This window comes from Haplochromis burtoni, unplaced genomic scaffold (genome assembly GCF_018398535.1).
Source record: "Haplochromis burtoni strain Fernald_Lab_line unplaced genomic scaffold, NCSU_Asbu1 Contig_3, whole genome shotgun sequence".
Classification (NCBI taxonomy): Eukaryota; Metazoa; Chordata; class Actinopteri; order Cichliformes; family Cichlidae; genus Haplochromis; species Haplochromis burtoni.
Genome location: NW_024582364.1, coordinates 787,966 through 810,624, shown reverse-complemented (window position 1 = coordinate 810,624; position 22,659 = coordinate 787,966). Strand labels below are relative to the sequence as shown.

The window sequence follows — 22,659 nt, the reverse complement described above, 5'->3', positions numbered from 1 at the left end:
ACACACACACACACACACACACACACACACACAAACACACACACACACCGGCACATGAAAACACGCTTTCTTAAAAACATTATTATTATTTTTTATTTTTTGTACACCCACAGCCATGAAACCATGTCAGGGCTTGTTATGACATTTTCCCCTCGCTTTTCACTTTCCCAATGTCGTAACTGTTGTGAAAGTGCTTTTAGTGGTGAAGCTAGTAAATGAATTCACATGTTGCACCCATCAGAGTCGAATTGTTTGCTAAAATTTGTAAGATGGTGGTCGAGTATCGCGAAAGCATCTCGACAAACCGATGGGATGTGATTTAGAGCTGCGATCATTTGTGTTCACCCATCTCCAAGCCCCCCATTTTTATTTTTTATTTATTTTTATTTTTTTCAATTTTGATCATGTTGCCAAACAAGGACTAATATTTCATGTTTCAGAATCGCTCGTGTAATAAACTTCCCAGCCACTGGGCTGTTAAAACCCAGCTTTACACCTTCAAAGGTGCTTTTTTCCCAGGGTGGGAAGAAAGTTTCTGGGAACTGTCTCTTTAAGGCTGTGAGGAGCGAAGCCTGGGTGAAGGGAGAGGGTAGAGGGGGGGAAACTGAAAAAGAGTGAGAAAGGGAAAAACAGCCTCAGAAAGAGAGAGAGAAAAGGGGGACGAGGAACAGGGAAAGAAAGGTAGAGACGGAGAGGCTTCTTATGAAGAGAGTGGTGAACTTGAGCAGAGCTGAGTGCTGGGGAAGCTTAGAAGTCGGGTGGTTGGGGCCGGACCAGGGGTTGAGGAGAGAAGGCGAGAAAGAGAGGGAGAGAGAAACGAGAGAGGACTGGCTGCCTGGGTGGTCCAGATGGGAGGAACGAGACACAAATAGCTATAATTTACTTCAGGAGGCCTGTAATTACAGAGCCAGAGTCTCTTCGAGCCACCCAGTTCCTGTTGGGATCAAAACCCCACGCTGCAGAGGTTAACATACGAAATGTCAAAAAAGGTTTAACAGATGTCAAAGAGGTCCTCAAACGGAAAGTGTTCAGTTTTTTAGTGGTTTTTTTTCCTTTTTGATTGGAAATTAGTGGGGCAAGAAAACCCAAGCGGGGCCACGAAGATTAAAATGTTTTACACTAAATCTCGTATTTACACTTCATGACAGTATGAAAATGACTTAATAAAAGTTAAATCTCATTTTCTAACATTTCCAAAATTCCAGGCAGAATTATTTCTTTCACATATGTCCTGCTGTGGTTTATAAATACATTAGCTTTAAAAAAAAGAAAAAAAAAGAAAAGTTTTTGTGCAAAGAACATCAAACAAGAGCGTGTCCCATTTTGAAGTGTTTTCTTTGTGAGATGCACTAAGCCCGACACCAGTGACTGCAAATAAACAAGGTGACCCGATAGTGTCGAGGCCCTGTGAATGTAATTAAGCCTTGAAAGCGAAGCCTAGAAATATTGGACTGTGTCACAGAGGACCGCAGTTCTAACCTGATCTCACACTTTTGCGGCGTAGGCTGAATAGTTTGTTTTTTCTTTTCTCCCCATCAATTATGGGAGCCTGTTCCAGCCAGGGGGAGGTCCAGAAAGCGTGAGGGAAAAGAGAGAGTGGGAGAGTGTGAGAGAGAGAAAGAGATGGAGAGAGAGGTAGATGGGAGAGTGTTAAAAGGATAAAAGAAATAGATGCTCGGAGCTGCGAAGTGCAGTGCAGTAAAATTGGGTGAACGACTGACAAAAATTAGAATCAAGAAGGTGGTAGCCCTAGTTTCTAAACTCCCACCACTTCCCTCTTTTCTCCCCTCCCTTCGGTCTCTCTGGGGTTGTCGTGTAGTGGGACAGCAAGAGGGGCAGACGGGCCCTCTGTGATCCAGCGCGGCATGTTTCATGTCCACTTGGCACTGGCACAGATCCCCCCGGCTGGCAAACTCTTTTCAGGGCAACCTCCTGTAATTAGGGGGCTGGGGTCTATTGCACAGCACAACATAGCTCGCTCTCTCTCTTGCTCCCTCGCTCTCTCTCTCGCTCTACATTTTTTTTCATCCGCTTTCTAACTTTTCTCTTCATCACCGTCTCTGACAGCCATATTTCTTTCCTCCACGAATATATTCACCGTTCTTTATCCATTCGCACTTTTATGTCTTTCAATGCCATATCACAAGAACACCGCTGAGGAAGCGTTGCAGAGAAATACAGAGTCTGAGATGAACACATTTTCCAATAAACAACCTTTAAAGGTTGAAAACTGTGCATAAACATCAGGAATAAAAGATGAAGTGCCCATCATAATTATTTTTTACGAGTTCAGATTGTCCCGGTCTGTATCTGCTGCTCTAAACAGAGCAGCAGTAGAGCGTTTTGGGGGCATCAGAAGGCTGGTTTCACTAACTAACAGGGCACATCTGTTTCGCAGAAGGAGCCAATGAGAAGCTGTATTACTCATTTCTCTTGGCCAGACACTGGCTTGTGTGAAGTGCCTTCAAAACCAACACTGGCGAAGGCCAAGGGCGTTGGTCAATATATGTGTGTGTTCTTGTGTAAGTGTGTGTGTGTGTGTATGTATGTGCATATGTACGCACAAAACCTACTCTGTATTAGGATACAAATGTGTGAGTGTGTTTGCGTGTGCATTAAAGAAAATCTATCTATCTGTCTATCTAATCACTTTTCATTTCTACTTTTTTAGCTGGCAGTCGTGTGAGCACAGAGCTTCGCTACACAAGGGAAAAGCAGGGAGAGGAGTCTGTATTTACCTCACAGATGCTTATCCAGACCCCCAAAGAAGAGGGCACAAACATTCTCACCCAGGAAGCTTTGCTGGTTCACATGGAAGCCGCGCTGTCCGCCAGCAAAGTGCAGGTGTCATTGTTTGGAAAGTAAGTGGACATGCTCTGTGAAGATCTGCTGCGCGCACCCATGTGTTTTTTAATAAAACTTTTAATCTAAAACCTTTATTTCTCTTAGATCATGGGATCTTAATAAAATATGCTATAAATCTGGAGTCCCCATTATAGAGAACGTCATGATCGAAAGGGTAAGTCGATGAAGAAATATCTGTTTTGTTTTGTTTGGGGTTTTTTGTGTGTCTATGTTTATTTATCACTGATTTGTGATGTTTACTTCTTTCTTTTCTATTTCCTGATCCCAGATGATTGACAAGCTGTTCCCCTGTATGATAATCACCCCATTGGACTGCTTTTGGGAAGGGGCCAAGCTACAGGGAGGCTCTGCCTATTTACCGTAAGTCTTGGAATATTTGCCATAACTTTTTTTTTTTTTTGGGTGCACTTTTAAGCACTTCATTGACAGCTTGGCTGTTTCTATGCACTGCTTCCATCTGATCTGAGTAGAGCTTTTGGAGGGGTCCGTCACTTTTAGCACATGATGGATGGAGACATACAGTTGGGCTTTCAGTAGTCTATCAGTGGGTGCTGTGACTGACAGTGCTGGTCAGTAATAGAGTTCTTTTAGGGCCCAGAGAGGGACTGAAAGGGGGTGTACTGACAGAGAAATTCAAAGAGAGAAGGTTAGAGAGAGATGCAGCGGGCAAGCAAGCGAGGCAGGGATGGAGAGAGAGTAGATGGCTGTAACAGCAACTGGGTGGTGGGTTGGTAGAACGGAGGGCGGGGAGGCGGCGGTGGCGGCGGTGGTGGTGGTGGCAGGGGAGCCCTTTGGGTCAGACAATGGTAAGCATTCTTTCAGTTTACGAGTGAGTGTCCATCAGTGCAGGGGCCCCGGAGGAGGGAGGGGGCTGGCTTTGTCAGCTCACGGCTAACACTCGGCATTCTCATGGTAATGCCCCGGGCTCCTAGCTCCCAAGTTGTCCAACAAATAAAATGGGCAGTATTCAAGCCCCAAGTCCCCCGAGAAGGACAGAGAGAGCCTACAAGACAGTTAACAGTGGAGTCTGGGCGTATTTGGGCATTTGGAGATTCTATTTTTTTTTCTGCAGGGGATAAAGTTCTCTTGAGAAATTGAGTCACTGAAAGGGATCTCTTTTTTTCCTCGTCAGAAGTGATATTTCAATTGTGTGCTTAGTTTAGAAAAGATAGTTTAGATCATAGCAGATGTTTCTTTGCAGAGGAATTATTTGTTTATGTGTGTGTCTTAGCTGACAGCGGTATGTTGCATGACAAGCCAGCACATACAGAAACAAACACAAGTTTCCCATCCTTAGCATCTCCCTGTTGGCTTGTGTGAAAAGCATAGCACCAGAGAAAGAGAAGGGGGCCTTTGATGAATCACACATCTTCCAAACATTCACACAGTGCTCAACATCTGCTGTTATTTATTAAATGTATTTAACTTCTTCATTTATTTGTTGTCGTCGTTGAGCTTACGAGAGCCTGTTGCATTCACTGGCGGGACTGTCCCTTTATTCAGCTTCTGCTCCAACCATTTTTTAAAAAAACAAAACAAAAAAAACCAACTCAAAAACAGAAGAAATAAGAGTATGATAGAGAGCAAGAAAAGGGGAGGGGGGATCAGGAAAGAGAATGAGCGAAGAGTGGGAGAGAAAGAGAGTGAGAGAACTGGGGAGAACAAAAAGCAGCAATCTATGAAAAAACAAAAGGGCCCAGGCCCGGTCCAGTCAAGCAAAAACTAACTGATAAAGGAGTGTCTTTGCAACCAGCAGCAAAAGGGGGACCCTGGTATGTGGGAATAGGAGAGCAGCTCTCTTCATGAGCCATCGGGGGGAGATTCAGCTTGGAGTTCAGATACTTTGGGATAATTTTATTTCCCTTTGTCTCGCTGAATCACAAACCACAAACATAATTCCTCCAGTTTTTCCAAAATTCTTATTTTCCTTGAGCAAGTGCATTACATTTCCTGATGTAGGCCACATTGCAGAGCAAACCAGCGCAGTACAGATGAAGCTAACAAACAGGTTATTTGTCCATGTACATTTCATCCCTCGCCCGTTTTCCCTTTCCCTGCCTTCCATCCTCCTGGCCTCTCCCTTCCCTCCCTCCTTATCAAGATGTTTGGGAGGCAGAGGTAATTGTTATGACTCAGTGCAGGGCATTGAGGAATGAAAGTGAGCAGGCAGCCACTGTGCCTTTTCCCTGGGCATTGTGGCAGCGTGAAACAGGATAATAAACGCTATTTTATCCTGTATCTGCAGCTAGCCTCCTGTGTAGCCCACCACAACAAAGGAGCGAGAGAGAAACTGAAGTAAAAGTTTTCCTGCCCAGAGTAAACATTAGCGAAGAATTCAAAGCCACGTAGCCGTGTGGGCACATGCTCATAAAAGCTATTTTACGTTGCCTTCCTTCCTTAAGTTCCTACAAATAATGTAAAATCAGTGTGTGTGTGTGTGTGTGTGTGTGTTTGTTGCCATTATAAAGTGTGTCTTTGCTCTGCAGGGGTATGCAAGATATCCAGTGGATGAATCTAGATCCAGTCAAGCTGATGGAGGAGCTGAGCCAGTTCACCTCACTGGAAGGGTTCAAGGAGATGCTGGACAAAGCCCAGGTGATGCACAGAAAAAATTACATGGATATCTTTACTAAACAAGGCTGCGTGTCATCTATGTTTACACCTCTTATTGTGTACTGAGACATCTCTAACATTGTTTGATTCCACAGGTGGGACATGCCTACATGAACAGACCGTGTCTAGACCCCTTAGACCCTGACTGCCCCCTCAGTGCACCTAACAAGGAGCTAGGAGAGGTAACCTCGCATGAAAGAGTGTAACTTTAGTAATTATTTACAGTGCACACAAAGTAAACCAAAGAGGCGCGCATATTGACATTTCTGCTTTCTTATTCAGAGTCCTGACATTGCTGGGCGTCTCCAGGGTGGTTGCCATGGTTTTAGCCGGAAGTTCATGCACTGGCAAGAGGAGCTCATTTTGGGAGGGCGGGTCAAGAACAGCCAGGATGCTCTGCTGAGGTGTGTGTGTGTTTTTGTGGGTATATTTATACATTGTCTTCCTCTTGTGTGATTAAAGGATCCAATAACAAGGATGCGACGCGATCACTACCAGCCAAGTAGGCCACGAGTTCCCCTCTGAATCTATGGAACCCCCTAACAGCAGTGAAGACACATGCTAGGAATGCCTCATATCGAGAGGGATCAGTTTCCTGAATGACCCCGTTCTGGGATCAGCCAATTAAAGATGATTGACAGTCACATAAAGCCCCACCACCCTGCTGCACATTTGTTGTGTGCAGGACCAAAGAAGAAGACGAAAAACAAGGAGGCGAATAACACTCAAATTCACTTTCATCTAACCCAGGGCTCTTTATAAGACAATCTTCAGACTGGCTATAAAAGCATGGCCAGTACAAATGGAGTGAGAGCACTGGGTCAGAGCCCAGATCAAGCCCCCCTCCACAGACCCAAGAGAGCCTTGAATGAAAGAGGATTCCAGGCCCATCTGCAAGAGCCACACTTATTCTTGGATGTGATTTATGATCATCTCTTTCACATTTTGAGCGGCACTGCTGCTTGCTTTGCTGGTGCCAAGAAAACCTGAGGACATCTGGGACTGCAGCCTAGAGATGAGCAGACAGACTAGATAACACCTGCTTTTAGTTGTTTACACTGGCAGATGGGCAAGCAGGCAGGCGGACAAATCTTAGAAGAGACGGCACCTGCTTTCAAATACAAGGAACATCTAAACACTCAGACTTAATGGTTACATTATGGTTTTTTTAAGAGTTGCTCATCATTCCTGATGTGTACTAAACTTTGTTTGCATGTTTTGCAGTGCGGAGGCTCTCCAGACCATGTTCCTGCTGATGAGTCCTAAGCAGCTATATGAGCACTTTAAGGACGACTACGAAATCCACGACATTAACTGGAATGAGGAGAAAGCCACCGCCATCCTTGAGTCCTGGCAGAGAAAGTTTGTCGAGGTATGAACTCGCGCACAGATTTCACGCTCCTTTAAACGCGCCATGCTTCAAGGACAGCAGGGCAGAAATAAAGATATTTCGTGGTCACTGAGATCATGTAGGAGGAGGGGGAGAAAAATTAGAGCTCATTTCCTTGTCCTCATGCCATCTTCACTGACACACACACATAAACACACACACAAGCGCACTGAGACTTTAATCTGCAGTGTCTGAATTCCATCAGTCTTCAGCTCCCTTGTAAACTGAATCGCAGGGCAGACCAGAGCACCGGGTTAGTGTGTGTTTGTGTGTGTGGTAGGCCAATCGTCTCCCTCTCTGTCAGGACCCTAGTTATAGGAACAAGCTGTTGCTGTGATAGCTGACACCCACCACGGCGAGGCTAAGCACAGCGGGAGGGAGGGGCATTTGGGGAGGGGAGGAGGGGTAACAAAACTCAAATGTAAACAGAGACATGAGGCCCCCCCAGCCCGACATATTAAAGTACAAGCGCAGATCTGTACGAGATAGCAAATGATGGTCGAACGCTTACAGGTAAATGGCTTTCAGGCGCTTTGGTTCCTTCATGGGCATGAAGTACCAGGAGACGCCTTCTGAGCCATGCGATCCCATCCTTTTTCACCTTTGACCTCACAACCTCTGGCATCTGTGCTCATTACTCCTCAGTTGTCATACTTATGCACGCACACACACATGCTAGCACATGTAAAAACACACTCGGGCCGTCTTACTCGCTTTCACAGCCATGCACATTTCAAACAGAAATTTTAGGGGGTCCTGAGATATAGGGCTGTAGTAGTTTAGGGGGATTTTGAACCATGTGTGTAACAAGGTCCATATTCCTTCAGTTGCTCTTCCACAGTGCTTAGTTATAAATTGGGTAGTATGTTTTTTTTTATTCTTCAGCAGAACGCTTTAACAGTTGATTGATGTTTCCCCATCAGGTGGTTCACCAGAGTATTCCAGCAAACTCCAGTCAGTCCATCCACGCTTTCTCCACCACAACCCTCAATGACATCATGAAATCCTTCTCTGATGTCAGCGTCATCAGGGTGGCTGGAGGATACCTGCTCATGGTGATTATAGTCACTGACGTTTGCCCATTATTAATGGATAATAAGTATCTTGTATCATTTCACTGTCTTTAATAATAATACATTTTCTCCTCTCCAGCTGGCCTATGCCTGTGTGACCATGCTGAGATGGGACTGCGCCAAATCCCAGGGGGCCGTTGGGTTGGCTGGGGTGCTGTTGGTGGCTCTGTCAGTGGCAGCTGGACTGGGTCTCTGCTCCCTGCTTGGCCTCTCCTTCAACGCCGCTACGACACAGGTACAACATAAAGGGAGCGGCGTACATCATTCAGTTCATAAGCACATTTAAATTTAAGGAGGTCCTCCTTTGATTTAAATCACAGAGTTTGATTCCACATGCTGAATGATCATTCAGACCCTTTATTCTCGACTGATGTTTTTCCTATTCCAGGTGCTTCCCTTCCTGGCACTGGGGATTGGTGTGGATGATATGTTTTTGTTGGCTCACTCCTTCACAGAAACTAAAAGCAACATACCCTTCAAGGTACCTTTAAAAGCCTCTTCTCCTCTCTTCCCTTGTCCTGTCCTCTTTTTTGCTCTCTTCTGATTTGTGTCTTCTGTTTTTGTTTTTTGCTTTTGTAAAGGAGCGGACAGGAGACTGTCTGCGTCGCACCGGCACCAGTGTGGCTCTGACTTCCATCAACAACATGATTGCATTTTTCATGGCTGCTCTAGTACCCATCCCTGCGCTCCGAGCTTTCTCATTGCAGGTATGTTTTGCAGACATACACAGACACACGCCTTCACACACATGCGCGCATGCATAAACAAGCTGTACACAATCGCACACCATGAGGCCTTGGGCTCCTTTTAAAATGAAAGAGATAACTTAAAAGAGTTGACATTTATTCAAAGCAAGCAAAGCCTTTGTTCCTAGTTTTATTGCCACTGCACCTAGAGGGCCAACGTTTTTTGTATGTGTATGTGTGTGTGTGTGTGTGTGTGCATGTCTTTGCGTGTAAGTGTGCATATATATTTATATATATATATATATGTAATGCGCATATAATATGTATAATATGTATAATGGGGAATAATCAGAGCAAAGACAGCGATGAACAGACAGAGACAGAAAACGGCAGGGAGAGGGAGGGAGTGGACCAGTATATCACTGGGCCGTCAAGGCGGTTTTCTCTGATCTGTGACTAACTGTGGGTGGTCTGAAACACACAAGCTCGCACACAAATACACACACAAAGATGGACACACTCTGGAAACCACAGCCAGTTAGAATGTCAGCTTCAGGGGACGGGTGAGCGGGGAGGCTGTAGCTGAACTGGTGAAGGGTGATGGTTTTGCTCAAACTTTATATTTATATATATCTTTCTATATTTTTTTGTGACTTCTTTCTTTTCTTTCCCCTCCTGGCTCGCTTAGTATTCGTGGCTGGTGATTTAGAGAAGAGCTTTGCTTTACTTACCGGGCTGTGGTGTCAGGAATTTAAAAAAAAGTCTTGACTCTTCCCAGTTGGGCTGGTGTGTCTGTAATTTTATATCCTGTTCAGTCTCTTCTTAGCTCTATCTTGCTCTTATTTCACTCTGTATTTTTTTCTCCCTCTCCCTAGGCGGCCATTGTGGTTGTGTTTAACTTTGCCATGGTGCTGCTCATCTTCCCCGCCATCCTCAGTTTGGACCTCCACCGTCGCGAGGACAAGCGTTTGGACATCCTCTGCTGTCTCTACAGCCCGTGCTCCGATCGCGTCATCCACCTCTCCCCTCAAGAGTTATCGGACGCCGGAGAACAGCCTCACACGCCAACAACGGCGCACACGCACCAGTACACTGCAGGCTCGACCATCACCACCAGCACCCAAATCACTACGACGGTGCAGGCGTTCACGCAGTGCGACGCGGCAGGCCAGCATATTGTAACAATTCTGCCGCCTACCTCACAGATTTCCACCAGCCCTCCTTCCATCATCCTCTGCCCTCCCTCCCAGCCTCAAGGTAAACTGAACTCTATGATGATTCTGACAATACAGCAATTTATGATACTGGAATGCTCATTTCCTGCTTGTATTTCCTCCTTTTAGCCGCCTCTCCTTCCCCCACCACCACCTCTGTGCCAGACCCCTATGGCTCCCAGCTCTTCACCCCTACCTCCAGCTCCACACGAGACCTCTTAGCCCAGGTGGAGGACTCCAGATCAGGGAAAAAGTGTGTACCGCTCCCTTTCCTGCACTGGAACCTGTCCAATTTTGCCAGGGAGAAATATGCCCCTCTGCTCCTTAAGCCTAAAAGCAAAGCAGCCGTGGTTGTTCTCTTCCTGTGCCTCCTGGGCCTCAGCCTGTACGGTACCACCATGGTGCATGACGGCCTTTACCTGACCGATATCGTGCCACGTGACACCAAGGAATACGACTTCATCGACGCCCAGTTCAAGTATTTCTCCTTCTATAACATGTACCTGGTTACTATGGATGGATTCGATTATGCCCGATCTCAAAGGCTGTTGATTCAGCTGCACAACGCCTTCAACTCAGTTCGATATGTGGTCAGAGACAGCGACAACAAACTGCCCCGCATGTGGCTGCACTATTTCCAGGATTGGCTCAGAGGTAAGAATTCAGAGTAATGTTATTTTGGGTTTTTTTTTTTTTAGAGGGAGTTAGGTAATAACTTCTTTCTGTCTCTTTCTGATAATGAGTCTGCTATTTAATGCATTAGGTTTTTTCAGACATGCTTTTTGCTAAAGACAACAGTGAGTGGGTTAATGGGTGTGGGGGTTACAATGTGCAAAGGGTGAGTGGAAGTTCAGTCATATTGTTAGACTGCATCCACCTGGGCTCAGAGGTGACGTACTCGCTCACGGTTTGAGGTCATAGGCTATCTTGGCATGTGTGTGTGTGTGTGTGCGCGTCCTTAGGCTAGAATGTGTCACAGATCCAGTGAAGAAGAAGTAATAGCGATCAGGTCAATCTGATCCAGAAAAGGAAACTTGATATTCCACATTTTCAGCATCACTGCTCACACAGGCAGACATGCAGAAGAACTGTTATGATAACAGAAATCAAAGCATTTATAAATGACAGCCTCAATAATCCTCTCTCTTCTTTGTGTGTTCTACCTCACACACAGGTCTTCAGGCGGCTTTTGATGCTGACTGGCAGGCAGGCAGAATTACCGCTGACAGCTATCGTAACGGCACAGAAGACGGGGCTCTGGCATACAAGCTCCTGATCCAGACTGGCTCCAAGAAAGAGCCTTTTAACTACAGCCAGGTGAGTTAAAAAAAAAGATAAAAGGCTTTGTCTCATAATATGTTTGCTTGGCATTATAGATGAAAATATAATCAACAAATGCTAATTTTTTCTCTAGCTGACCTCTCGTCGGCTGGTGGATGTCGAGGGTTTGATTCCCCCGGAGGTTTTTTACATTTACCTGACAGTCTGGGTCAGTAATGATCCCCTGGGCTACGCTGCATCTCAGGCCAACTTCTACCCTCACCCCAGAGAATGGATTCATGACAAGTATGACACTACAGGGGAAAATCTGCGCAGTAAGTCATCTGATTTTGGTCAGAGTGGATGCATTTAAAGGTGACTTACAGTGTGAATACAAAATCACTTTACCTTCTTTTAATCTCCTCTCGCAGTCCCAGCTGCAGAGCCCCTGGAGTTTGCTCAGTTCCCCTTCTACCTGAACGGCCTTCGTCAGGCCAGCGACTTTGTGGAAGCCATCGAGAGCGTGCGCACCATTTGCGATGAGTTTGGCCGCAAGGGTGTGTTCAATTACCCCAACGGATACCCCTTCCTGTTCTGGGAGCAGTACATTGGCCTCCGACACTGGTTCTTGCTGTCGATCAGTGTGGTGTTGGCCTGCACCTTCCTGGTCTGTGCGATCCTCCTGCTCAACCCCTGGACTGCAGGCATCATTGTAAGTGGATAGCTCTTCATCCTGCACTCCACTTTTTTATTCCTTCATATCATGCATTTTTCCACATCGATTCTGTTTTTTTTTTTTAATTCTCCACCTCATCCTAACTTAGCATCCTTAACCCCTTCCTCCCTCTCGCTCTCTTTATTTTCACCCTTCTCAGCATAGCTCAATAACACTGTCTAGGGGGCCCCTTTTTTCTCTGTTGAGGGCCAGCATGCACACACACACACACACACACACACCACCACACAACACACACAACACACACACAACACACACACACACACAAGGCCCTTTGTTATTCTAATGTCACTCTGCGAGCCTAAAAAAAAAAAAGGAAATGCAAAGGAGCAAGAAAGGCTTTACCCTCCTGAAGCCTCTACCTCCAACTCTCTCACTCCTTTTGTCAAAGGGAGAGGGAGAGATTTGGGGACAGGACAGATCTGCCCAGTTGCGACCTTGGCCTGCACAACCCATCCATCAGGGATATTTGTCTGTACGTGTATGTGCGTGTGGGAGAGCGGAAAAGAGACAATCTGAGTGGTCAACAGATGGATAACATTTCACACACAAGCTGGTGGGACCGGTGGTCCTCAAAGACCCCAAACTCACACAGAAACACACATCCCCATAGCCCCATTAGGGGTCTGTAGCTCAACTACAGAGCCAGTTTCAGCAGGAATGCGTTTAATTTAAGCAGCGGCCCACAGCAGCGCTGATTGAGACAGCAACACAACACAGTCTCTCAGACAGAGAGGCAAAGCTACGTGCATGCATGGTCTCCAAGCATCAACCAGCATGTGAAGGCTTCACCCAGCCTGTATGTGGTCGAGCAGTAAAACAGCTTTTATCATTTCCAATTTAACTATGCCCCAGCTAAAAGCCCCCGCTGGGATCAAAAGCCGCCGTTGGCCAGGAACTGCTTTCTCCTCCTTGTTTTCTAAGGATTGTTGTTGCTGTTTGTATTGCGGTTTTACAGTAACACCCCACATGAAGGCATTCGAAAGCTGTGGCACTGCATTACTTAGCTGTTGTATTAAATGTCAGAAAACAATAAAATGAGCGACACAGGCTAAAAATCTTGTGGAAAAAAAATGAAACAAGATAATTTGTTATGGACAAGTAAATGTGAATGTGGTGCAAACACTTTGCCTTTGGTGCTGTCAATCTCTGGTGTTAAGCACCTATGGGAAGGAAGAAGAGAAAGAGAAAGAAGGAATATGGGAGTGGGCGAGGGGGATGGGATTAACCCGAGGGTGGGAAATTTGATCTCATGTCATTAAGATCTTGACCACAGGGTCAAAGATTCTGGCAGCAGGACTCCGCTAGAAAGAAAAGCATTATCGTAGTTGAAATGCTTTAATTTTACAATCTCGTTTAGCCATATCTTCTTTTTTCATCCTACTGTGTTGGCTGGCTTAACATTTCCTGCACTGGAAAAGTGGTAACGCTAAATTTCATGTGTGCTTTTAGGTGTTTATCTTGGCCATGATGACTGTGGAGTTGTTTGGCATCATGGGTCTAATTGGCATCAAGCTGAGTGCCATTCCTGTGGTCATCCTGATCGCTTCCGTGGGCATCGGAGTGGAGTTCACTGTTCACATCGCTCTGGTAAGGAATGAGCAGCACCTAACCACCTAATCATATCTAATAGAAGAAAATGCATTACAAAATATTTTATTTATAACTGGCGAAAAGTTGGCTATTTTAAAATTATTGAGGTGTTGGCTTGCTCACTCATGGTGGCAACCTGCTTCCGTGCACACTCTACTGTCTTGTAGCATAGTGTTGTAATCCTCAACAAAACCAAATGCAGGAACTAGGGAAGGCTTGCCAAAGCCTCACCGCAAGCACAAGTTTTGTGTGATCGGCAAGATTTCCAACTCACTTCTCTTCCCCACCTTCCCCCCTCTCTCTTCCGCAGGGCTTCCTGACAGCAATTGGCAACAGAAACAAGCGCTCGGCGGTGGCGCTGGAGCACATGTTTGCCCCGGTGGTTGACGGAGCGATCTCCACGTTGCTGGGTGTTCTCATGCTGGCCGGGTCCGAATTTGACTTCATCATGAGGTAAGTGAGTGTGTGTGTGTGTGTGTTCATTCGGAAAGGTCATATGCTACCTTTAGAAGAATCAGCATTTTGTGTGGAGCCGGTTGTCTCATCTCACTTTGGGTGCAGTAGGAAACCTCACTTTGGAGGTCTACATGCAGGTGGAAGTCCTTTTTTTGTTGTTTTTGTAGACACACACAGAGACACACAAACAGTGACAAATAAGCACCTGGTTCTGTCACTCTGGGAGCGCACACGCATCTGACTCCTCGAGCTTGGAGTGAAACAAATGGGGAAAACATCAAGGGCGTGTGTAGCAGCTGCTTGTAAACATGGAAGTGTTCTGCTGCCCACTGGGTGGTGTCTCCCTCTCACTCTTTCACGCTGTCTCTTTCACACACACACAGGGGAATCTGTAAAAATTCCTATCATCTGTTTGGCATTCCCGCCTTCCACGTTGGATGCCGTAATGAAAAAAAAGTGGAGCTAAATTTGAACTGGTCAGATGCTCTGCGGCCCACCAACAGACCCTCTGTTTGTGTGTGTGTGTGTGTGTGTGTGTGTGGGTGTGTGTGTGTAAGAGAGTCTACACTGGTGAGTGTAAATTGTGTGCGCATCTGCTCTGTGTGCGTGTGTTTTCTACCACTGTTTCATGGTCAGAGTGGAAAAAAGGCGAATACCTCCATGTTTTTCAGCCGAATGTGGTCTCGGCCCAAACCCTAAACCACAGCCTTGAGCTCACAGACTGCAGCAGGCCTCCATGACATAAAAAGCACAGTTTTCTTCAGAAACGGAGACAGAAGCAAAGGGAGCAGGAGACGTTTTCTGAGGGTGGCTTCCGTACAAGGACATAAGGTCTTTGTGGGTGGCTAGGTCACAGCCTGATGAGTAGATCTTCCAAAACTGTTGGATTACACTCATAAAGAAATGTACATATATTTAGGTAGCGGGAATTTGAGAATACCTGGGAAGTTGGGTTGGAATTAAGGGTGCCAGAGCAAATTTCCAGTACTTTTTCTCTGCTCACGTTTTTGAGAGACAATTTTCAAAAAAACAGAGCGTGAAGGAGAGACAGAGGGGACTAGTCTCTGTTGGAGGTCTTGTTTAGCTGTAGCTGTAGCTGATTGGGGGAAGCCAAGGCTGGCTAGCTGGGGAGTAGCATAAATATACTGCTGTAAACATCTCCTGGCCTTGTAATGCACTGAATAAACAGCACGCCTAATTCAGCTCTGCTCAGAGACCTCTCTCACACACATACTTACGTAGAATGTGCATGCATGCAGGCAGGCCACAAGTCAGTGCGCACGCACGCACACACACGGGTGTACACACGTGGAGAAACGCACATACGTACATGCGTGTAAGCGCTTACTGTCTCATTCTTACACACACACATACGACTCTGCAGGCCTGACAACGAATGGAAAAGATTACAGTTTATATAAACAACAGAATTCCTAACAGTGAGACGCTGTTGGAGGTCCCACCAACGTCTCACTCTCTTTCTTTCTGTCTCTTTTTCCGCCACGTAAAGAATTGTCATTTTGGGGTAAAAGCAAGTGAGCTCAAATGTGGACGCCATTCTAAAATAGTAATGATAATATTGATAAACTATTTATCATTTCGCCATCTGCAGGTGAATGCGCATTAATTCGATTAAGCATGCTTGTTAAATATGTGCGTCCCCGCAGGGTTTTGGCAAAGCAGCTTATGAATATCCTTCTGATAACAGAGGAAAATAAGGACAGCTGCTAGAGAGGAAAAGAGCAAACATATCAGACAAAAGAGTGACCTTTGTCAAGTGAGGTAGTAGTAATAATCACTGTAGTAGTCCATTGAGAGGGAATGTTTCCATAACACTCTGCAGCTATTATCCTTGTCCTTGTTGGCTTTTTTCCCTCATACCAACTGTCATTTTTTTCCCTCCCTCCCTCTTTTTTTTCTTGTTTTACCTCTTTAAGTCTGGCTGGTGGTTAGCATCTCACTGTCTCCCTGCTTTCTGTTAGTGTTTAAGTGGAGTCCTCTCTAATTTTCTTGGGGAGCTCTTTCTTGTGGCCTGCCTCCACCCCTGGCCTCCTCAGAGCTGTACAGAGATGGAAACACACACACATACACACACACACGCACAGTGTGAGCAGAAAGAAAAAAAGAAAACGAGCGAGAGAATATCTTGTAGCAGCAGCAGTGGAGGCATCAAAGCATGTTTTAGTTGGACTAAGCAGGGAATCAGATTTGCCCCCACCACCCAACCCCCTCGCCTTTGATACACAAACACTGGGCTTTCCCTGTATTCTTCCCCAGAGCTACTTCCCTTCCTCATGTGCCAACTATGTGTGTGTTTGGAGTGTTTGGAGCCGCACACACACGTGTGTTTTTGTCCATTTAAAGAAAAGAAAAAAATGTGTTGCATAACAAAAATGTTAAATAGAAAAATGGATAAAGCAAAAAAAAAAAAAAAAAAAACCCAAACATTTGTCAAATGTTAAATGTCTTGTACTTTGTGTGAAAGTGTCATGAGCTTGGCTGACAGTTTTAATGCATCTGTATTTTAGCCAAATCCCTATAAAACTTAGCATGCAAAAGAAAATAGGATTAAATGAATTGCAGCCCTGTCACTGCACGTTCCAGTTGATTGAAAAAATTGCCAATAGGCTAAAGAGAGATGACAGACCTGCTCTGTCCTTTGGCATTTGTCTGATTTCAGGATGGTTAAATGCATTAACAGATATCAGTCACTACTGCGTGTTACCGTTTGCTTTTATTCTGACACTGATTCTTTGTCGTGTCTGTTTTCGGTTCACGCCCAAACTAACATCTCATGTCTCTCCATCCTTCAGGTATTTCTTCGCTGTGCTAGCCATCCTGACTGTTTTGGGGATGCTTAATGGCTTGGTTCTCCTCCCAGTCCTCCTCTCCATGATGGGTCCTCCGGCTGAGGTCACCCCGGTTGACAATGCCAGCTGCCTACCGTCACCTTCTCCAGAGCCTCCGCTGCCTCCACCAATGACCCATCATGGGTACTACACAGGCCACCCCAACCCACGCTCTCGTCAACAGGCGTTTTCTGAGTCATCAGACTCTGAGTATTACTCTGAGTTGACCACTACATCAGGGATTGGGGAGGAGGATTATAAGTACTGTGAACGGAGTGCATACTTAGCATCGCACACCAGCGTTCCACCAGCAACATCTCATATACTGCTGGAAGCGAGCAAAGATCCGAGCTTCCCTAAACTTACGGTACGCTGCATGAGCACGCAGACAAATTAAGCTGCCCTATTGTTCATCAAATCTTCTGAAAGTTAACTGTAAACATTTCTTTGTTTTAGGTGGTGAAGCCATTTAGAGAAAATGCAACAGCTCCTGGTGGGAGGATTGAACCATTAAGTGAATCTTCCTACATTGCACAGTCTCCTCTTGGATCCCAGGTTACATGCTGGGATGAAAACAAGCGGGAGCAGCAGAGGGGCTCCCAGAGACTCCAGGCTCAGCCTGGCCAACACTTACCCGGCGACAGAGCCCACTTTCCTGGGAGGACTTTTCAGAGCGGCCCCAGGTTCCAGAACGTTAGAGGGCCTCAGCCAAACAGGACTAAAGGGCTGAGCTATAGCCATAGCAACTCTACCCTGCCAACACAACAAGGCTCCGCTGGGGGACCTGTTACTATGGTTACAGCCACGGCTTCTGTGACAGTGGCTGTCCACCCGACCTTGCCGGGAGCAGCATACCAAGGCTACATGCATGAAGGTTTTGACACGGACAGCGAGTCAGACTGTTTTGAGGCTGCTAAGAGGACATGTGGTGACAAAACAAACTTTTCTTCATGTAAAAGAGACTCTCTAGAGCTCCAGGACTTGGAAGCAACACAGGGCCAGACAGAATATCAGCTTGACAAGACACAAGGTGAGCAAAGTTTTCAGGCTTCTTTGTCACTGACAGTAACATGTGACCGTGACTTAATGTCCCCCGTGCCTAAAGTCTGATCGCTCTCTGTCTTCTGTCTGCTGCAGGTGAGCTGAGGATCCAGGCACCCAAAGACTGCTAGACCCTCTCACACGCCTCGCCCTCTCTCTTCGAATCTCTGGGCTACTCCCCAGAACGTCCACATGGCGTCACGTCACACATTGACAGCTGTACATAGACTCTAAAGAATAAATGAGAGGTTTTACTTCAAGGACGTGTTAAGACGAAAAAAATATTTCTTTTAAGAATTATATAAATTTATGAGTATATATTTTAATACTAAACAAGAGGGAAGCTATTTAAAAGAGTACTGTATAACTTGGGTATTCTCTTGTGTAAAAGTTCAGATGTAAAAGATTATCTTCAAGTGGGGTGGTTGATTTTATTTGTTTCTTTTTTGTGTTTTTTTTTTTTGGGTTGCCCCCCTGCACTGTATAGAATAAGAAATGTGCTATATGTTTTCACAAAGCTGAGATGTTATTAAGATTATAGGCTATTGAACATACATGGTCAGTGTTTTATTTCTATTTGTATTATGTTCCTTTTTTTGCTGCTACACTTCAAAAATAATTTTAAGCAATTTGCCTTAAAAGAAAAATGCAGTACCCCTCCCTCCCCCTTCTCCTGTTAGCATCTATCACAGTGTTGCGCTGTGAGGTATTCTGTATCTGACAGACTCTCTGCCATAGTGTGCACTGTAAAAACTTACACAGCAGATGGTGTTTTCTTAACAGTAGTAACCGCCGTGCCTTCACTACATCACCCTTCCCCTGTTATCACAGCATTCAGAGCTCAGTATTATGTTGTAATTGTATAAATGTGTTTTTATCGCTTTCTCTTGTCGAGACACAGAATGTGTACCACGATTGGCAGTGATTGGCTGACGCTTGTCACCATCTATCTGAAAATGGTCGAATGTGATCAGTCAGCCATCATGACACGCTTAATTCATGTTGCCTGTGCCCCAACGGCCTCTGCAGTTTTAAATTACTTGAAGGAGCTTTGATGTCTTTTTTTTTCCTGCAGTTTTTGTAAGCTCTACAGTGGGTGATGTTTACTTTTGTCACTTTAACAAAAGTGTCGTTCACCTTCTCGTATTAGTTTTGAAAGGGAATCTTAAAATTCACAAATGCAAAGGGAGTTATTTTAGTTTATTATTTTCTTCTTTTTCTTTTCTTTGCTGGCTGCTTTAGGGTTATTAGGGTCTCTTGTTATCGTGACCCTGTGCAATTATTACACGATGTAAACCGGTTTCAATCTAGTTAGCGCTTCGACACGCTCTGACTCACTTTTTTTTTTTCTAATGACTCACTCTGTCTGTTAATGCAAACCTCATATATGTGTCATGTTACATTTCTTTCATTTCATTTGCTTTACAGAGTTTCAGTTGTTATTATTCTTGTTCAGTATTGGTCTAATCACTGCCAGGTTAAATAATTGCAGGGAGAAACTTGCAGATCTATTTGTGTGTGTGTCTACGTGTGTGTGTGTGTCATTTTCCAAGTGGCAGCTTTGGTTTTTTTGTTTTGTTTTTTTATTTTGGAAATATGAAAAAACAGTCAAGTAGCTACTGCAGCTGAACAAAAACACCTTTCACAGTTTGATCACACCATAGACAGCCAGGAGGTGTTGTCAGTATCTGTGTGTGCGTGTGTGTATGTGTGTGTGTGTGTGAATGTGCGGGTGCGTGTGTGCGCGCTTGTGGGAAGGGGGTGGGTGAGGGAGTCCTGCATTGATTTGTAGTTTATTTCAGAAAAAAATGTTAATGTCATGCCATATAAATTATTTATATTAAATTTTTATTTTTGTAGTTTGTACAGTTGTTAGTATCTAGACTGAAGTTCTATTTTTAAAGAGTAAATATATATTATATATAAATATATCTATTTGTGGCTGAGTTTGCTTTTATTTTATTGTTCTGTTGACTTTGGGGGTGGGTGGACTGGAGGGCGGGAGGTCATGGGAGGGAAGGGGTTCACAACACTTTAGAGCTGAGGCCTTTATGTGTGTGTGTGTGAGAGAGCAGGAGGTGTGCATGCGTGTGTGTGTGTGAAGCAGAGGGGGCGGTTGGAGGACCATGAAGGAGAAGGTGTGTAGGAGTCACTGTTACACCTTGTTTTTGAGTCTCCTCTTGGCCCTTCCTTCTTCATTGTCAGTTTTAAAAATGTTCTTGTCCACGTCTAAAACACTGTGACTTCTGAAAACTATGCTCAAGAAAAAACCCTTGTGTGACCATTATGTTCCCTCACCTGCTATAGAAATTTAACTAACAAAATAAATGGAATGAAAAAAAGTGCTTCTTCGGTCTTTGCCAGTCTTTGCGTGTGTGTATGTCCACCTGTTGCCCTGTAAATAAATAAAATGGGAGCACACATCTCACACACTGTGGCCTGTTCTCTCATCAAGACACGATGTTGAGGTGTCGGGTAGAAGCATGCTGACCCTTCTGGCCTTGACATACAAGCGCTGAGTTACTAAAGCGGTAAAATCAAAGAGATGCTTAAGATAAAGGCTAAGATTTTAATACATCCTTATTATATTGTCAGGGAAGGATAGACATGAACTTTTTAAGCATGCTCCATCCATCTCATCCAATTTAAGCACAAGATTACACTTCATTTGGGTCTGAAAATTACATTAATTTTGCTTTGGACATTTGTCTTTCCCTTTATTTCTTTGCCAACCTCAGGTCAAAATGTAAATCTTACATACAGTAAAACATATTTACAAAGCGTATTGGATAACTGTGTGAGCTGGGGGCCTACCTCAGCTGTCAAAGGGAGAGAGGCTACATCCTTGACAAGATGCCAATCAGTTGCAGGACTAACACAGAGAGAGGCGACCATTCACATCCACACCTATCACAATTAGGAATCCCCAGTTAACCCAACTCTGCATAAAATTTTGATGACCACATTCTTAATTTTCCTCATCCCAAGTCTTCAAGATACTTGCTACATTTGTCTGGTACGCAGTAGTTAAAGGATAACACGACATAAACGCAGCTATTCGCTCACTGTTTTGTTCGTGTTCAAATAAATGTGAGTTTCACAGATCAGAGGGATGATAAACAAATTTATGATGATTATCTAAGGACATGAAAAAGACAGAAAACTCCATGCAGAATGAACTGGATGTCTTATCGGTTTAGATTTATTGTTATCTCACTGTGCCTGAGGTGTTGTGCAAGCATAACAGTGCCCTCAGCTTCCTGACAGTCATCTGACACCCCCTGAAAGCCGCACAGGTTTAGGGTTAGGAAATAATCCGTCAGAAAGAGTTGTCGCACACGGACAAGCATTTAGCAGCGTGTGTCTTCCTGCTGAGTAAAACGTCCCCACTTTCCTGACTTAACAGTAGGAACCAGTGAACTGGAGCTTTGAACCACCTGTAAGGTGCCTGGGATCACCGGTTGCCTGAATTATTGTTGTGACTCATCTGTCTAAATCTCGGACGCACATCCCCACACACAAACATCAAGACTCTTGTGTTTATGTGCACTGCAGATTCTGAAACACAAACATAAAACAAGCTACATGCTCTCTCTCTCTCAAACACACACACACCCACATCCCTGCCTCCTCGTGCGCAGATGCACACACATATACACACAGGCCCACCTGTGTAGATAAAAGGTAGATGCTGTAAATTCCTTTGCTTCCCACACAACAGCTCCTCGTTTGTCAGCCCAGGCAAAGCAGCCCATGTCTGAATCTGATACCTCGCTCTTTTGAAGTCGCTGTCATGCACATGCACATCTAACACAAGCCTCATACTCTTGCACACAGGCAGACAGCAACAACACAACGCAGTGTTTATGTGTCTATATTCGGGGTAAGCTAAATCTAAATATCTCTTAGTTTCTACTATCTCACGTACGGCCTCGAGCTAGGAACAACGCGGGCCCTGCTGATTTTGTTTTAAGCTCTTCATTAATGAGAACATTTGCTCAGCGAGTGATGTCATCACATTTGTGCGCAATGTCACAGTTCAGTGACGAGAAAACATGTCCAGTTATGGGTCACAGCAGGGCTGGAGCCTTACCCAGCATGCTTTGGAGGGAAATTATGTAAACAACTGTTCAGACTAATGTTCACACTCATGAGAGACTATTTTGCATGTACCTAAAGAGTAGAAGAAATTATCTACTACCTATCTAAACCCAAACCTTATCCTGAGGTTAATATTAGTTTAAGCTCACCCTAATCTCAAACCCAGTACAATATATTGATTTATGTTGTGGGGACCTGCTCCTCTGAAAAGAAGGTGGGTCCCCACAGATTTATGTCCCCACAGCCGAAGAAACAGGAGTGCTGAGTCATTCTGGGAACCACATAAGATAGGATTTAATAAGATAAAAAAATTAAGGTGTGTTGGACTATTCCTGAGCAGTACAAGAACTACTTTTAAACCTTTTCTGCCTCCTCTCCCCAGCCAAGAAATTAAATAACAATATTGTTAGTCAGTAACAGCTTTTGCAATTAGGGAGGAATGTAACAGCCGTAATGACGGCAGCAGGCACATCACGGTCTGTCTATGAAGCGTCATAGAAGGGACAGCATTGGACGTAAAACTGCTCAATGTGTCTGCTTCTCGTCAGCATTGCCAGGACAGTGGATGTTAACAGTAAGTAAAAATGAGCTCCTTCCCTCCTTTCTGTAAGCGAGTGCAGTGTGTGGGCCCAGAAGCTGATAGTCCAGATAACAGGATCTTCCAGTGCCAACTCCTGACCTGTGTGAGGTGAGATCAATGAAGGAAGAAAAAACATGATAAAGGAACAAAAGACAGAACTCATGATCTGGTGCTGTTGGTGTGCATGTGTGTGTGTCTGTGT

General features: G+C 44.9%; 1 protein-coding gene across 1 annotated transcript in view; it reads left to right on the top strand.

The window, feature by feature from the left end:
* Window positions 1-20,204, top strand: part of ptch2 (patched 2) — a 28,736-nt gene extending 8,532 nt beyond the window's left edge. The window contains exons 3-23 of the mRNA XM_005912827.2: window positions 2,672-2,861; window positions 2,950-3,019; window positions 3,134-3,225; window positions 5,352-5,460; window positions 5,574-5,660; window positions 5,761-5,882; window positions 6,703-6,850; window positions 7,792-7,923; window positions 8,021-8,176; window positions 8,330-8,422; window positions 8,523-8,648; window positions 9,503-9,884; window positions 9,971-10,495; window positions 11,016-11,158; window positions 11,256-11,436; window positions 11,533-11,813; window positions 13,290-13,427; window positions 13,741-13,883; window positions 16,700-17,102; window positions 17,192-17,765; window positions 17,873-20,204. Of these exons, the coding sequence (XP_005912889.1) occupies window positions 2,672-2,861; window positions 2,950-3,019; window positions 3,134-3,225; window positions 5,352-5,460; window positions 5,574-5,660; window positions 5,761-5,882; window positions 6,703-6,850; window positions 7,792-7,923; window positions 8,021-8,176; window positions 8,330-8,422; window positions 8,523-8,648; window positions 9,503-9,884; window positions 9,971-10,495; window positions 11,016-11,158; window positions 11,256-11,436; window positions 11,533-11,813; window positions 13,290-13,427; window positions 13,741-13,883; window positions 16,700-17,102; window positions 17,192-17,765; window positions 17,873-17,907 (4,130 nt within the window). The 3' untranslated portion in view covers window positions 17,908-20,204. The remainder of the gene's footprint in view (window positions 1-2,671; window positions 2,862-2,949; window positions 3,020-3,133; window positions 3,226-5,351; window positions 5,461-5,573; window positions 5,661-5,760; window positions 5,883-6,702; window positions 6,851-7,791; window positions 7,924-8,020; window positions 8,177-8,329; window positions 8,423-8,522; window positions 8,649-9,502; window positions 9,885-9,970; window positions 10,496-11,015; window positions 11,159-11,255; window positions 11,437-11,532; window positions 11,814-13,289; window positions 13,428-13,740; window positions 13,884-16,699; window positions 17,103-17,191; window positions 17,766-17,872) is intronic.
* Window positions 20,205-22,659: the final 2,455 nt, after the last annotated feature.